We start from the raw sequence: 13177 nt of genomic DNA, 5'->3' as shown, positions 1-13177 counted from the left end.
ACTGCCTGAGTAGGAGGGCTTCTGTTGTGTTGAGGGTGCCTGTGTGGATCCAATGACTCCTGGCTTGGAGTCTCCTGAGGCTGACATTCTACAGGATCGGCCAGAGAAACTTCTTCAGCCTCTGAGTGCTGGCGTGACACTTCCAGGGCCCAGCTGGCTGAGTGCAGCTGGCTCCTTTGGCCCATCCTGAGGGGCAAGTTGCAGAGGTGGAGGGCTGACTTGGGGGGCTTCTGCTTTCCAGGCCGAGGAGTTCCGAACAACCATCCATCAGCTGCTGGAGTGGCTCTCAGAGGCCGAGCAGACCCTTCGCTTCCGGGGAGCTTTGCCCGACGATGTGGAAGCTCTGCAGTCACTCATCGATGTACATAAGGTGGGCAGTGATCCCAGGGATGCAGGATGGCCCAGGGCACGGCAGGGCAGGGCACGGCAGGGCAGAGGGGCCGTGGCTAACAGTGCCTTTGTGTTGCCGTCCTTGTGCAGGAGTTCATGAAGAAAGTGGAGGAGAAAAGGCTGGATGTGAACTCAGCGGTGGGGATGGGAGAGGCCATCCTGTCTGTGTGCCATCCAGACTGCGTCACCACCATAAAACACTGGATCACCATCATCCGTGCTCGGTTCGAAGAGGTGAGCTGCTGTGGGGACATTGGCTTCTTGTCCACTGAGTTGGGCCTGTTGTGGTGGCTGAAGGGCTTCCTTTGGTTAATTGTGGGCTGTTCTGTACCCATGGAATAATCAGCTCCAGACCTCTGTCTCCACCCTTCCAGGCGCCCAGCCCTCTCTGCCTCTCAGCCTTTTGTCTTGGCCTCTTTCTCCTCCAGGTTCTCACCTGGGCGAAGCAGCACCAGCAGCGGCTTGAAGCGGCGCTCCTGGAACTCGTGGCCAACGCGGAACTGCTGGAAGAACTGCTGTCGTGGATCCAGTGGGCGGAGGCCACGCTGATCCAGCGGGACCAGGAGCCCCAGAATATCGAGCAGGTCAAGGCTCTCATTGCGGAGCACCAGGTAACAGCCGTCCCTGCGTCGTCCTGGCCCCTCCCTCAAGGAGAGCAGTGTCTGTCCTTCCCATCGGATGCATTGGTCGCAGCGAGTGGTGCAAATGCTCAGTGCCTGGCATGGACTGCAGACCTTGCCAGCAGTGACGCTGCAACCATTGCCTCTTGAGGTTTTCGGCTTTAATGTTCCAAAAGGGAGGCTGAGAAAAGTAGCTGGACGTTTGCAAACTGTTGCATCTTTTCTCTTTCCAGTCCTTCATGGAAGAGATGACCCGGAAGCAGCCAGATGTGGACCGTGTCACCAAAACATATAAGAGGAAAACGACTGAGCCAGCTCACGGCCCTTTCATGGAAAAATCCCGTAGCAACAGTAAGTTGTTATAACTTGGGGTGCCAGCAACTAGTGCCAGGGGTGTGGGGCTGAGGTAGGAGCCTGCCGAGAGCCCTGCTTCTTGCCTGGTGCTGGCGCTGGCAGCTGCTGAGCAATCAAGAGTATTCCTTGCAGGCTCAGCCTCTGAATGGTTGTCTATTTTAAGGTTGGTCCTACCTTTCAGAACCCAGGTCTAAACAAAGTGATCTCACCGATCCTCAGTTGAGGGGGAAAAAAACTTTTGGCCTAGTTTTTGATGGGTGTTTCCCATTTTCTTCTCTGCTGCTTTCCTTTTTCCTTTTTTCATGCTCTGGCTTGGCTTGGCTTTTTTATTCCAGGAAAGCCCTTGAACCAGGCAGCCCCTCCACCCCTGCCGATCCTCTCGCAGTCCGAAGCCAAGAACCCGCGCATCAACCAGCTCTCGGCACGCTGGCAGCAGGTGTGGCTCCTGGCCCTGGAGCGGCAGCGCAAGCTCAACGATGCCCTGGACAGGCTAGAAGAGGTGAGGATCCTCTTCCACATGCGGGTAGGGCAGCCTCGGGCTTGGGGCGTGCAGGATTTGAAAGTTGGGGCTGATCTTGTTTTCAGGTTCATTAGCACAGCGGGTGCAAGTAGGGCAAGGCTGGTGCACGTCCCTCTCCTCCCCCAGCAGCTGTCACCTTCCCCTTCTGTCTTCCCAGCCCATTCCATATGCTGGAAGCCATTTAAAAGCTGACACCTCCTAGATGTCTTGGCCATTCCTTGGGATTTATGCTTAAACCCACTTGGTGGTTTCCAGCTATGGGAATGTGCCTTGAAATAAGTGTCATCTTCTGCCACACACAAGAGTTCCTGGTCAGTTCCAGCAATAACAACAGGCCTAAAGCTTGGCAATATGTTTCTTCTGTTGTCACCTCAGAAAGAGAAAGGTGCAACTCCCACAATTGGACTGGGTGCAGAGAACTGGCTGGGAAAGAAAAGGGTTTCCCCCTTTTCCTGATACTCTCATTTTTGGCAGATGAAGTTCCCACCCTACCCTCTCACACATAGACACAACTCCAAGGAGCCTTCCATGCTCTCATGATGCCCAGTTACGGGAATCCGGAGACCTTTCAAGCAGTGACACTTGTGTCCCTGGGCTGGTGCAGGGAAGGATATGTCTGCTCTTGATCTTGGAAGAAAATGTTGAGAGCTGTTCCCCAATGCTTTTCAAGATGGCCCATTTTGGGCTCTTTTGTGGCTGAGTTTACAGAATATGCTTAAGTGGATACGAAAAGCAACTCTATTAGGTGCAAAAAGTACCTTGAACACAGCCTGGGTTGACTCAACACAGTAAGCTTCAGAAGACCTCTATCCAAGGTTAAGTCTAGCAAAATAAGCCCAAGTTGAGCCAATGGAGCTGATGTGTCTTTAACTGACCAATTAAATATCTTATGTGAACAGAGCACATAATTTTTTCCCCTTCTATTTCCAAGTTGAAAGAGTTTGCAAACTTTGACTTTGATGTATGGCGGAAGAAATATATGCGCTGGATGAACCACAAGAAATCCCGTGTGATGGACTTCTTCCGGAGGATCGACAAAGACCAGGATGGGAAGATCACCCGGCAGGAGTTCATTGATGGGATCCTGGCCTCTAGTGAGTGCCTATTTGTTCCATGTCTTGCTTTGATTGCTGTGATGGGCAACTGAGCAGCAAGAAGGGTGGCTCCCTGGCTCAGCAATCTCTCTCTGTCTGCCCACCCCAAGGCACTGGGCTTGATTTGCACAGAGGCAGAGAGCCATCGTCACCTGGCAGCCAGGTTGAGTTGCAGGCTCAAGCGCTGGAAAGCTGGCAGGTGGAATAGCAATAGCACTTAGACTTATATACCGCCTCACAGAGCTTCACAGCCCTCTCTAAGTGGTTTACAGAGTCAACCTATTGCCTCCAACAATCTGGGTCCTCATTTTATCGACCTCGGAAGGATGAAGGGCTGAGTCAACCTTGAGCCGGTCAGGATTGAACTGCTGGCAGTCGTTAGAATTAGCCAATGGAAATGAAACAACCTCGGGACCTTCTCCACGCATTTCAATAAGACCCAGGATTGAAGCCAAGCTGCCAGGGTCTTTTCTGCAGGGACTCCCTGAAGTTTGTTGGGATGGTCAGCTCATCAGAGCTCTTCCACTTTGCCAGGCTTTGACCTTGGCTGACCTTAGTTGCTCACCTCAACTATTCCTACATTTTGTGCAGCGATACATTTTTTATTTGCATTGCTACAGATCATAAGGTTTTTGGGCGGAAGATGGGCAGCAGTTCCGTCTGCTCCTCCGTTTAAGTGCTGCTACTCTGCAGCAAACTCAGTACACCAAGACTGGGTTTTTGGCCATCGCTTCCTTATTTCTGCTTAGATCAGTATTAGGAAAAAATCCAAAACCACATTTCTGCCCACTTTGCACAACACACCAGGTGCCCGAGGAAGGGTGTGAAAAATGAAAACTCCAAAGCAAAGCCCTTTGAGCGAGCTGGGTCTTCCAGGGCTACTTACTCCCCCATCTCTGCATCTCTCAAGGCTGAGGTGAACTTCACCCTCTGGCTCGTACCTGCTGGCCTGGCACCTAACAGTGACTGGAAGCAGATGAAGTTTCCCCTTTGCATAATGTTGCTCCATCTCTTGCCGTGGAGTCTGCTTGTCTTATTTCCCAGCAACAAAGGCTCTGCCCATGCTCGGGAGGCCTTTTTTGCCCTTTTTGGGAAGGGAGGAGGCTGTGGCAGGGGCCCCTCATTTTGAAAGCTTCACTGAAGGGACTTGGCATCCATTTCTTCTCTTTCTCTTCCTTCCCCAGAATTCCCCACAACGAAGTTAGAAATGACAGCTGTCGCTGATATCTTTGACCGGGATGGGGATGGCTATATTGACTATTATGAGTTTGTAGCTGCTCTGCACCCTAACAAAGATGCTTACCGACCCACAACGGATGCGGACAAAATCGAGGATGAGGTATGGGCTTGGTTGGGGGAGTCGGGAGGAGAAGAGACAGTAAACGAGGTTCTGCAGGCAACGAGCTCACTGACGGAGATGGCATGTCCTCACTAATCTCCACGACTTCTTTCCTTGATAAATTCCTGGGGTTCCATGAGGAAGATGTAGGTGGAATTGCAGTCAGCAAGCATTCCTCTCATTTACGGCGCCTTGTGGCCTCCTTTTCCCTTTGCATCTCAGAGGCAGAACTGTTGAGTCTGGGATCCCTTCTCTTGTGGGAAGGCTGTGCAGGGGGATTAGTAAAAATCACTGGAATAGATTAAACTGGATTCACCAGAGATATGTCCCTCTTCCTCTGCCCCCTTCCAGCTTTCCCACTCCTCCCGGCCTTCATTTCCCCATCCGTTTTGCTATGTCCACTGGAACGTTCACGGTTTAATCATAGAACACAAGGGACCTTGGAGGTCATCTAGTCCACCTCCCTGCCTAAGCAGAACAGTCTAATTGAGGCACATTCTTTTACTGGCAATTCATCTTAATCAATAGGTACTAATTATATATAGGAATTTATTTTGAGTCTGCATCCTGCCGTTTTTTGGGCATGCAAATGCAGCCAGGGTGGGTCACCTGCCCACCGTAATCGAGAGTGGTTTCCTGCATCCGGTGCCCCAGTTTGAACAGGGGGAAGCCAGGTGCAGCACAGGACTTTCATGTCGGTGGACTTTTTCTGCCCACGCTGCATCCCACTTTTTGGTGGGGCTTCTGACATTCGGAATCACCCTCCTTTGGGGCAAACACAGTCTTGGCCTGTGCCGTCCGTTATAGATGACAGGACTTGAGCAGCCTTGCCCAGCCAGAGCTGGTCAGTTGGTGGTGGCCCAGCAGTCCAAGATCTCGGGTTCAGATCATCACATAGCAGCAAAGGCTGCCCCAATGGACAGCCATCACCTCTCACCCCACTTGAAGCTAGAGTGAAATGAGCGCCAGAAGTACAGGGTGATTTCTGTCCCATCCAGTGTCACCTTTTGACACCGATCCTGCAGCAGATGCACCACCACGTTTCTTCCTGCTTCCTTCCTCCTTTACAGGTGACAAGGCAGGTGGCTCAGTGCAAATGTGCCAAGAGATTCCAAGTGGAGCAGATTGGAGAGAACAAATACCGGGTAAGGAAAAGGAGCCAGGATGGGGGCTGTCTGTGCTCTGGGGCCCTCAACAGGCTGACTGTGGCCTGCCAGTGCAGTGCCCCTGTTGTGTGAAGGAGACATGACCACCCTGTCAGGAAGCAGGCCCTGGTGCCCACAGGCGTAGCCCCCCCAGATGCAGCTCCCAGAGGCAGGGGGGGCCATGGTGTTCTGCAAGGGGTATGGAGAAAACTGCCCCCATGAGCCACTACTGTCGTCTGTGCCTGGGAAGCCTCTGTGTTGGTGGGAGGGTGGGGGGGGGTTTCTCCCTCATAGTATAATCCTTTCTCATTCCTTCTGGATGCTCCCACAAAAATAGATTCAGAAATGGGGCTTTATCCTCTTTCTGATTTTGGCTTGAAGCCCCTGGAATTTGCCCTCTGTCTGAGCTTCTCTGTATTCCTTGACCTGAGGCAGAAAGTATCTGTGGAGATCTTCAGCCATCCAGGTCAGGGTTGTCCCAAAGGGGCCTTCTTCAAAAGGCAACTGGATTTTTATTTTTCCTTGAAGACGTTTCACTTCTCATCCAAGAAACTTCTTCTTTTGAAGAAAGAACCTTTGGACCAAGGCACAAACAGCTTGAGGCTCTTGCAGGGAGGGCTGGGAGGGGAGGGGGATGGATGGAAGCTGTGGCCCAATCCCAGAGTTGCTGGTGCCCCCCTCCCCGCCATTTGGGACCACTCATCGCCCTTTCTGCTGGCCTTCCTTTCTTTTAATACATAAACAGAGGAGCAGCAGTTTAGCAGTCCAGGAAGCACAGAAAACAGTGTCAGCATTGTTACCCTGTGTGACGTAACCTTGTGTGATGTGTTCTCTCTTCTCCCTTTCTCTTCTCGTTTGCACCTCCTCCTCCTCTCTAGTTCTTCCTCGGCAACCAGGTACAGTGAGCCTTGCGGTGCTGCCTCTGCGTTTTCCTGTAGCTAATTGTCCTTCCAACATGTGCATGTATAATTTGTGTGTCTGTTTCCACACCGGCCTTTTCCTAACTATGGCTGTTGTGCTCGTGGATGTATTAACTTGACAGAGTTGCTGGTATATTCAGAAATGTAGTGACGCAACCAGGCCATGACTGCCAATTGTAAAAAATAAGCACAGAATCACACACACACCTGTGCACCCAATGTAGACTTCAGACCTTTTTGAGAATTGAAAACTTGCTTTAAGGGAACATCTTAAATGGGAGTTGGGCTGTCCTGGTGATGAGCCAGGCAAAAATTCTCAGTCTCAGAAATTCCAGGCAGAGGTAAAATAACGAAAAGGCTCGAGAGAGCAGCTGGCCAGAGTCACCTGAGCATCCATCTGGGACTGTTCTGGATACACAAAACTGACTAGGAAGCAGAGTTCAGGGCTTGGGCCATGGACTGTTGACCGACCACCAGCAGATGAGGAGACCTTCAGTTGAACTTTCCAACATACTTTGGGAAGCCCAGGGACCTTCCCTACGAACCAGAGTTCACATCTACCCTGACCAAGGAGCCCTCCTGCAGGTTTCGTCCTGTCGGATGAGAGCTGGGGGTGGCTCGGCCAGGGACTTCGGCCCAGAGTTTTGTGTTCACTGCACAGAATTGCAAGTTTGACCAAGTATTCTGTATATCAGCATCTTTCCATTGTTTTCCATTGCTTTGGAAATGCAAGTCCCCAATTCCTCTGGAAAACTTCCTTCCATAAACAGCACTAAATCTCCAACCACCTGCATGGCCCTTTCGACAAGCGAGGCGTCTCTGTTTGGCCCCTTGCTTCCTGCTGAGACAAATTGTGGCTGCTGCAGAGGTGTTCCTGGCCTCTTTTCTGCCTCCCCATTGAGTTCAGGGTCACATCCTGTTGCCTGATTGGGGAGGGGGTGGCAGTGAAAGTCAGCAGTTGGACTTTTTTGGCCAAATCTGACACAGCAAATGGAATTTCAGTTTCGTAGATCAGCTAAGGGGAAAAAAGGTTAATAGCTTACTTGTTCAGCCACCCAGAATTATGACGGGATGGAAATGATGGTGACATCCCCTGAGATGTCCCTGAGATTGACAATGCCCTGCTTCCCAGCTGAAGTATTTGGGGGAAAGAGAGGGCAGTCTGTGGGGCTAAAAAGTACCCCCAGGGTGGAGGCTGATGGGAACTCAAGGTGCTGCTATAGATTAAGCAGGTGGCTTGGGTCTGGGACGTCCCTGATCAATCAGAGCAAATTGCTTTCTTTGCCTGTGATCCTGGCAATTAATCAGTTAATCAATACTCAGGTTGCTACTCCTTCAGGCCGCCTGTCTGGCTGCTGCCAATCACGCTTCTGCTGGGAGAGGGGATGCCATGCTGGAAAGCTCTTCGGTGGAGGGTTTTGCTCTCCTTCCTGATAAGGCTGCACCCCCCAGTTGGTCTCTTCTGAAGGGGCTGTATCAGCTGACCGTTGAAGCCAAGCTGCTTCCAAAAGAGGCCCCTCTTTTGAGGAGAGGGGCTGAATTTGGGCTTCTCTGACCGTTCAAGCAGCCCAAATTGGCCCAAAGAGAAACAGCCCATTTGCAGCACAGCAGTCGTGGGCAGCTGCCAAGCAGGAGTGAGGGCTGGCCAGGAGCCATGGAGCTGACCCCCAGCCTGCCCCCCCCCCAGCGTCTTTTGGCATCTTTCTCATACAGCGTTTTGTGGCTGGCTGGGGTTCATTGTTTGTTCTTGGTCACTGAGGAGGCTTCGGCTCGGGGTCCAGCAAAATGGCCTTCTTGCCACCCAGGGAGCATTGGATCATTCCACTTTTTTAATCATTAAAAAAATTAAGAAATCAATTATTAAGAAAGATGGTAATTAATTGATTTAATAAGAATAATACACTTAATCAAATATATGATCCTTTTATAAAACAATTGCCTCTGTCACTTTCAAAGGGATACTGAGGAGTGGTGGGTGGGGAGACCCAGAGGTAGACCTGACCTGCTTGGAGAAGAACACGTGTGCCTTAGTATGACATTGCAATTAAACCGGCTCTCTCTTTGCATCTTTGCAACAGTTTGGGGATTCCCAGCAGCTGCGGCTGGTCCGTATCCTGCGTAGTACAGTCATGGTTCGTGTCGGTGGAGGATGGATGGCTCTGGACGAGTTCTTAGTGAAAAACGATCCTTGTCGAGGTAGGAGATGCGTCTGCTTCTTAATGAAGGTTTTTTTTTCAGAGAAACCTCCAATACAGGCAACCCCCAACGGGAGCAGGAAGGGCAGCTGCTCTGGAGGGTCCCCGGGAGCTCTGGAAGATCAGCCCAGGGAGCGTTACTCAATATTAGGCCCGTGAGAAAAGGAGCCCCTGGCGTTCTCAGCCACGAGCACCAAGGGGGCCACACCCAGACAGGTCTCTGGGTTGAAGGTCCCGGAGCCCTTTGCCCCTGAGCCAGCCTCTCTTTCCTTCCTCGGCCACTGACCACGGCAGCCCTGCATGCCGCACGAAGGAGCTCCCTTCCTTCCCTGCTGGCTCCCTCCTCTTTGGGTCCCCTGCTGCTCCCTCCTGTTGCCACACCTGTTTCTTTTCTCTGTTCTAGTTCACCACCCTGGGAGTAAAATCAAACGCTCCGACTCCAGCTCTTCGATTGCCAGTCAGTCTCCGATAGGTTGGAGGTTTTTCTTCCCTTTCTCTGACTGCCCTGTTGGGAATGGCTTTGCTGCTCTAACCTGCCTCGGTCTGTCCCGAATGCTAGAGTCTGCGCTGTGCTTGGCCAAGGAAGGGGGTGCAGAGCTCTTGCTGGCCAACTGGCTGGATCTCTCCCACCAGCCCCAAGGGTCCTTCCCCCCACCGGGCCCTCGGGCTCAGCTTTGCCCTCCTTTTTTGCCCATGAGTGAGGAGCGGGGAGTGAGACCCTGTGTGGATGCCATGTCCTTACTTGCACGCTTCCTTCTCTGCTTTTCTTCTCCCGGAAGCACTTGTTTGAACGGACAGAACAAAACATAAATAAAATGGAATTCAAGAAGTTAAAACAGATGGAAAGTAACAGTAGCAGTAAAAAACCAAAAGGGTCGCATTTGCTGATTTTCTAAATGCAGGGGAAGCATCCTCAGACAGATCCTTCTTGTAGCTTCTCTCTTTGGGCAGATCCCTCACAGGGGAGTCCTGCCCTTAGGAGGCCCGGCCAAAGCCATTTGGGTGGCAAGGGTTGAGGGCACGCTGCCCCATAAGCCCTGAGCAAGCAGTGCAGGTGGCTGGCTTCAGCCTTTCTAGGATCTACCTTGCACCAAGTAGCAATCTGTGCTGTGTTTTAACACTGGTCACAATTTCTGGATACTTGCCAAACTTTGGCCAGCCTCCCAGCAGCCCCAGGTATAGGAACTGCCAGGGTTCTCCAGGCAGCAGAGCTACTCCGAAGACTTTTGAAGTCCACCCACTTCAGCCCCATTTCCTTCCTCTAGAGGTGCAGAAGAGAGATTCTTTTATCCTTTAGTATTGCTTCCTCCTCATGTTGAAATTGCATCATGCACTGGTTTGGGTGTCTTTAACTCAAAAGTAGTCTGTCAGAAGCCCACAAATTCCCTTTCCTCGGTCTTTGGGGTTGTGATGTTTCTGGCAGGTTCACACTTGCCTTTCCTCCCAGTGTAGAAACTTGGCTGGATGCTCCTAATTGGAAAACTTCCACCTTTTTCTCTCACCTGGCGCCCTCCAGGTATTTGGCTGAGAGTTCTGGGCAAATTTACGGGAAAACCAAGGGAATGCATTGGATGGGAGGGCTCTTTGCTTCCCAGCCCTTTTGGCTTGCCACACTTCTGTTGCTGTGCTGTGGCCAGTTGTTGCTTACCTCCCCGTGATTCCAGAACAAGACCAGGCTGCAGCTGTTGTGTGCCTTGGGTAGGCTGCACTACCCTGGCTGCACTGATCCTACAAGGTTTTTGCATGGTGTGGCTTACTTAACCAAACTACCAATGTGTGTGCTTCCGTTGGCTGGGTTTTGTATTTTCCAAGGAGTGTAGATTCTATCAACACATTTGCTAATAAGCTGGGGTGAGGGTGGGAGGTGTCCCAATTTCTTGATCCCACCAGTTAATTTTATTCCAGCGTTTGAAAGAAGAACTTTTTAGGTGAGAGTATTGCTCAGTGATTGCCCCTGACAAGATTCCTTTTCCTGGATCTTGGTGTTCCAGAGGATTCATAAGTCATTTTCTAGCGGATGGGAGCAATCTAATTCCAGTGAAGGGCAGAGTCTGAGAGGCCAAGCATTGTAGCCTCTGCATCTCGCCCAATCCCCACGTTCGACTGGGGATTTTTGTGACTGATGCTGCTCACCTTGGCCTTGTTGGGGGCCCGGGACATTCTGCCTCTACAGAAGGTCTCAGGTCTGCCTCTCCATCTCCAGCAGTCATGTAGCCTCCACTGGCTCATTGCAATTTTAACTTTATGGCTTCTTTGCTGGGCTGACAGTGGGAGAAGAATGCTTGGAGAGGAGCCCCTCTTTCGGCATGTGGGACAGAGGAGGGGCTCTCAAAAGGGAAAAGGGCTTGATGCCTGCTCTCAGTTTCAAGGTCACACATTTCCATCCTTTTCCTAACCCTGATGTGGACGGGGGGGGGGGGGGGCAGGGCAAGTGTCAGCTGAGTGGTTGGGGCTTTGCATGATGTGTGGCCTGCATCGGGGGGGGGGGGGTCCTGCCTTGTTCAGTACTGCAAATTTAAATGGCTGAAGAGGTCTTTTTGTCCAGCTGGAAGAAAGGAAGAAAAAGATGGCATGCTTCCAGCAGACTCCAAACCTGCGCCATTAGTTGGTTCTTCCAACTAATTACATTAGGTACCTCCAGCTTTGTCATCCGTATTTTGTGTCCTTCTTCTTTTCTTACAGCACGAGGCAGGACTAACCTTGAACTTCGAGAAAAATTCATTCTACCAGAGGGCGCATCTCAGGGAATGGCACCATTCCGGTCTCGTGGCCGGAGGTCCAAGCCTTCCTCTCGGGCTGCCTCCCCCACCCGGTCCAGTTCGAGTGCCAGCCAGAGCAATCACAGCTGCCCCTCAGTGCCATCCTCCCCTGCCACACCTGCCAGCGGGACCAAGGTGAGAAGCAGGCTCTTTCTTCACCTTGGCAATGGGGTCTTTTCCCTCAGCCTTGAAAACCCGAAGGGCTTCTGAAAGTCTCCGTTGAGTTGTGGAGCTGGGGAAGGCTGCTTCGTCTCAAAGCCCCCTCCCCTCCCTAGGCCTGCCCCAGGAGCACCGCAGGTGGGGCCTGCGATCAGCGGAGGCTGCAGACCAGAGGGGAGCCTTTTCACAGCTCTGTTCCGTTTGCACTTTCCCTCTGAGCTTTCCATTTGTGCCTTTCCACACTCAGGAAGGAGGAGAGAAGAGAGGAAGGCCGGATTTCTCCTCCTCTTCTTCACACTCCCCCCAAATAGTTTTTGTTCTTCCCCACAACATGGAATGTTTTTTCTTCACCTTTTTACCAATATTTTTTTTGTGCATCATACAGTTCTGTGCCATGTGTCAGCCTAGGTTTGTATTCATTAGCTGCTGCTGCATCATCATCATCATCATTATTATTATTATTATTATTATTATTATTATTCACTTATTATTTTAGGATTTATATTTTTTTCTGTTTTATTTTCTTCTGACCTGGTCACTCCTCCCTGCCACCCTCCCTCCCTCCTCCACTCATTTTGTTTGCCCCCCCCTCCCCCATCCTTCAAATTCTCTTTGGATTTTCCATTTCACAGACTCCGCATCACTTCACCCGTTGTTATGACAAACCCTGGTTGGTAAACAGCAAGGCAGGTACCCCCCTGAGGGGCTGCGATAATGCCGACCTCCACCTGTCTGCTTCTGAGGTAGAGTATGGCTCCGGTGGGCTAAAGGAAGGACTTGAGTCGGCTTCCTCTCTTGCTTGCTTCCCCTTGGCCAAAGCTCCTGCGCTCCCATACCTTTCTGAGCAGAGACTGAGCAACCCAAGCAGAGGCTGACTTGTGTTATTATTTAGCAGATGGCATGTCGTTCGTGGATTAGCAATATAAATTAACATTTCAACTAGATCAGTAGAGCCTAATAAAATATAAATGTTAAAAAGGTCTGTGTCCAAATACCAATGTCTAGGACAGTGTTTCTCAACCTTGGTAGCTTGAAGATGGGTGGACTTCAACTCCCAGCTGGCCAGCGCTGCTGGCTGGGGGATTCTGGGAGTTGAAGTCCACCCATCTTCAAGCTTCCAAGGCTGAGAAACACTGGTCTAGGACATTAAACCATTGAAGCGCAGCATCGTTTTTATTTAAAAAATCAGATACTGGACCGGTAGATGCCCTCGGCTGACAGTTGGTCACAATGTGGTGGTTTGAGTCCCGCTGAGAGGAGGATGCTAGGCCCCATTGACACAGAGAGTCCCAGCAGATGCATGGGGGGATGCGGGTCCTATTCAGGATTGTCCATTGCTGAGTTCAAATCCCAGCCCCATTTTTTGTGGGGTCATTTATATGTCTCCCTGTGTCTGCGTGTCCACGTCCAGTTTGAGGCTGATCCTCTTGAATTAAGAACATCTTCCAAGAACCAAGAGAAAAAAGCTGCCCAAGCTTAATAAAATATAATATTTAATATATAATATAATATGGGGCCTTTTTCAGAAATAAAGATTGGAGAACAAAAGAAGTTCATGCTTGAATAATAAGTGTCTCTTAATTTGTGTTTAATTATTAATTTCTTCTAAGTGTTTTTTAACTTCTCAGCAACTTGCTGGGTGAGCTTCAACTCCCAAATTCCGCAGCCTGTCGGCCCCACTG

At 50.9% G+C, this 13177-nt stretch overlaps 1 protein-coding gene across 2 annotated transcripts in view; it reads left to right on the top strand.

Annotated features, from left to right (window-relative positions):
* Nucleotides 1-13177, top strand: part of MACF1 (microtubule actin crosslinking factor 1) — a 323369-nt gene that overhangs the window by 307483 nt on the left and 2709 nt on the right. For both annotated transcript variants that reach the window (XM_070949227.1, XM_070949228.1), the window contains 13 exons: nucleotides 242-370; nucleotides 481-624; nucleotides 819-1001; nucleotides 1244-1361; nucleotides 1700-1863; nucleotides 2816-2978; nucleotides 4163-4317; nucleotides 5388-5462; nucleotides 6341-6358; nucleotides 8461-8578; nucleotides 8981-9049; nucleotides 11260-11471; nucleotides 12128-12238. In XM_070949227.1, the coding sequence (XP_070805328.1) occupies nucleotides 242-370; nucleotides 481-624; nucleotides 819-1001; nucleotides 1244-1361; nucleotides 1700-1863; nucleotides 2816-2978; nucleotides 4163-4317; nucleotides 5388-5462; nucleotides 6341-6358; nucleotides 8461-8578; nucleotides 8981-9049; nucleotides 11260-11471; nucleotides 12128-12238 (1659 nt within the window). The remainder of the gene's footprint in view (nucleotides 1-241; nucleotides 371-480; nucleotides 625-818; nucleotides 1002-1243; nucleotides 1362-1699; nucleotides 1864-2815; nucleotides 2979-4162; nucleotides 4318-5387; nucleotides 5463-6340; nucleotides 6359-8460; nucleotides 8579-8980; nucleotides 9050-11259; nucleotides 11472-12127; nucleotides 12239-13177) is intronic.

This window comes from Pituophis catenifer, unplaced genomic scaffold (assembly GCF_029215685.1).
Source record: "Pituophis catenifer annectens isolate HBS135680 unplaced genomic scaffold, rPitCat1.0.hap2 SCAF_9, whole genome shotgun sequence".
In the NCBI taxonomy this organism is placed as follows: Eukaryota; Metazoa; Chordata; class Lepidosauria; order Squamata; family Colubridae; genus Pituophis; species Pituophis catenifer.
Note: the sequence above shows the minus strand (reverse complement) of the source record. Positions and strands in the feature narration are given on the sequence as shown.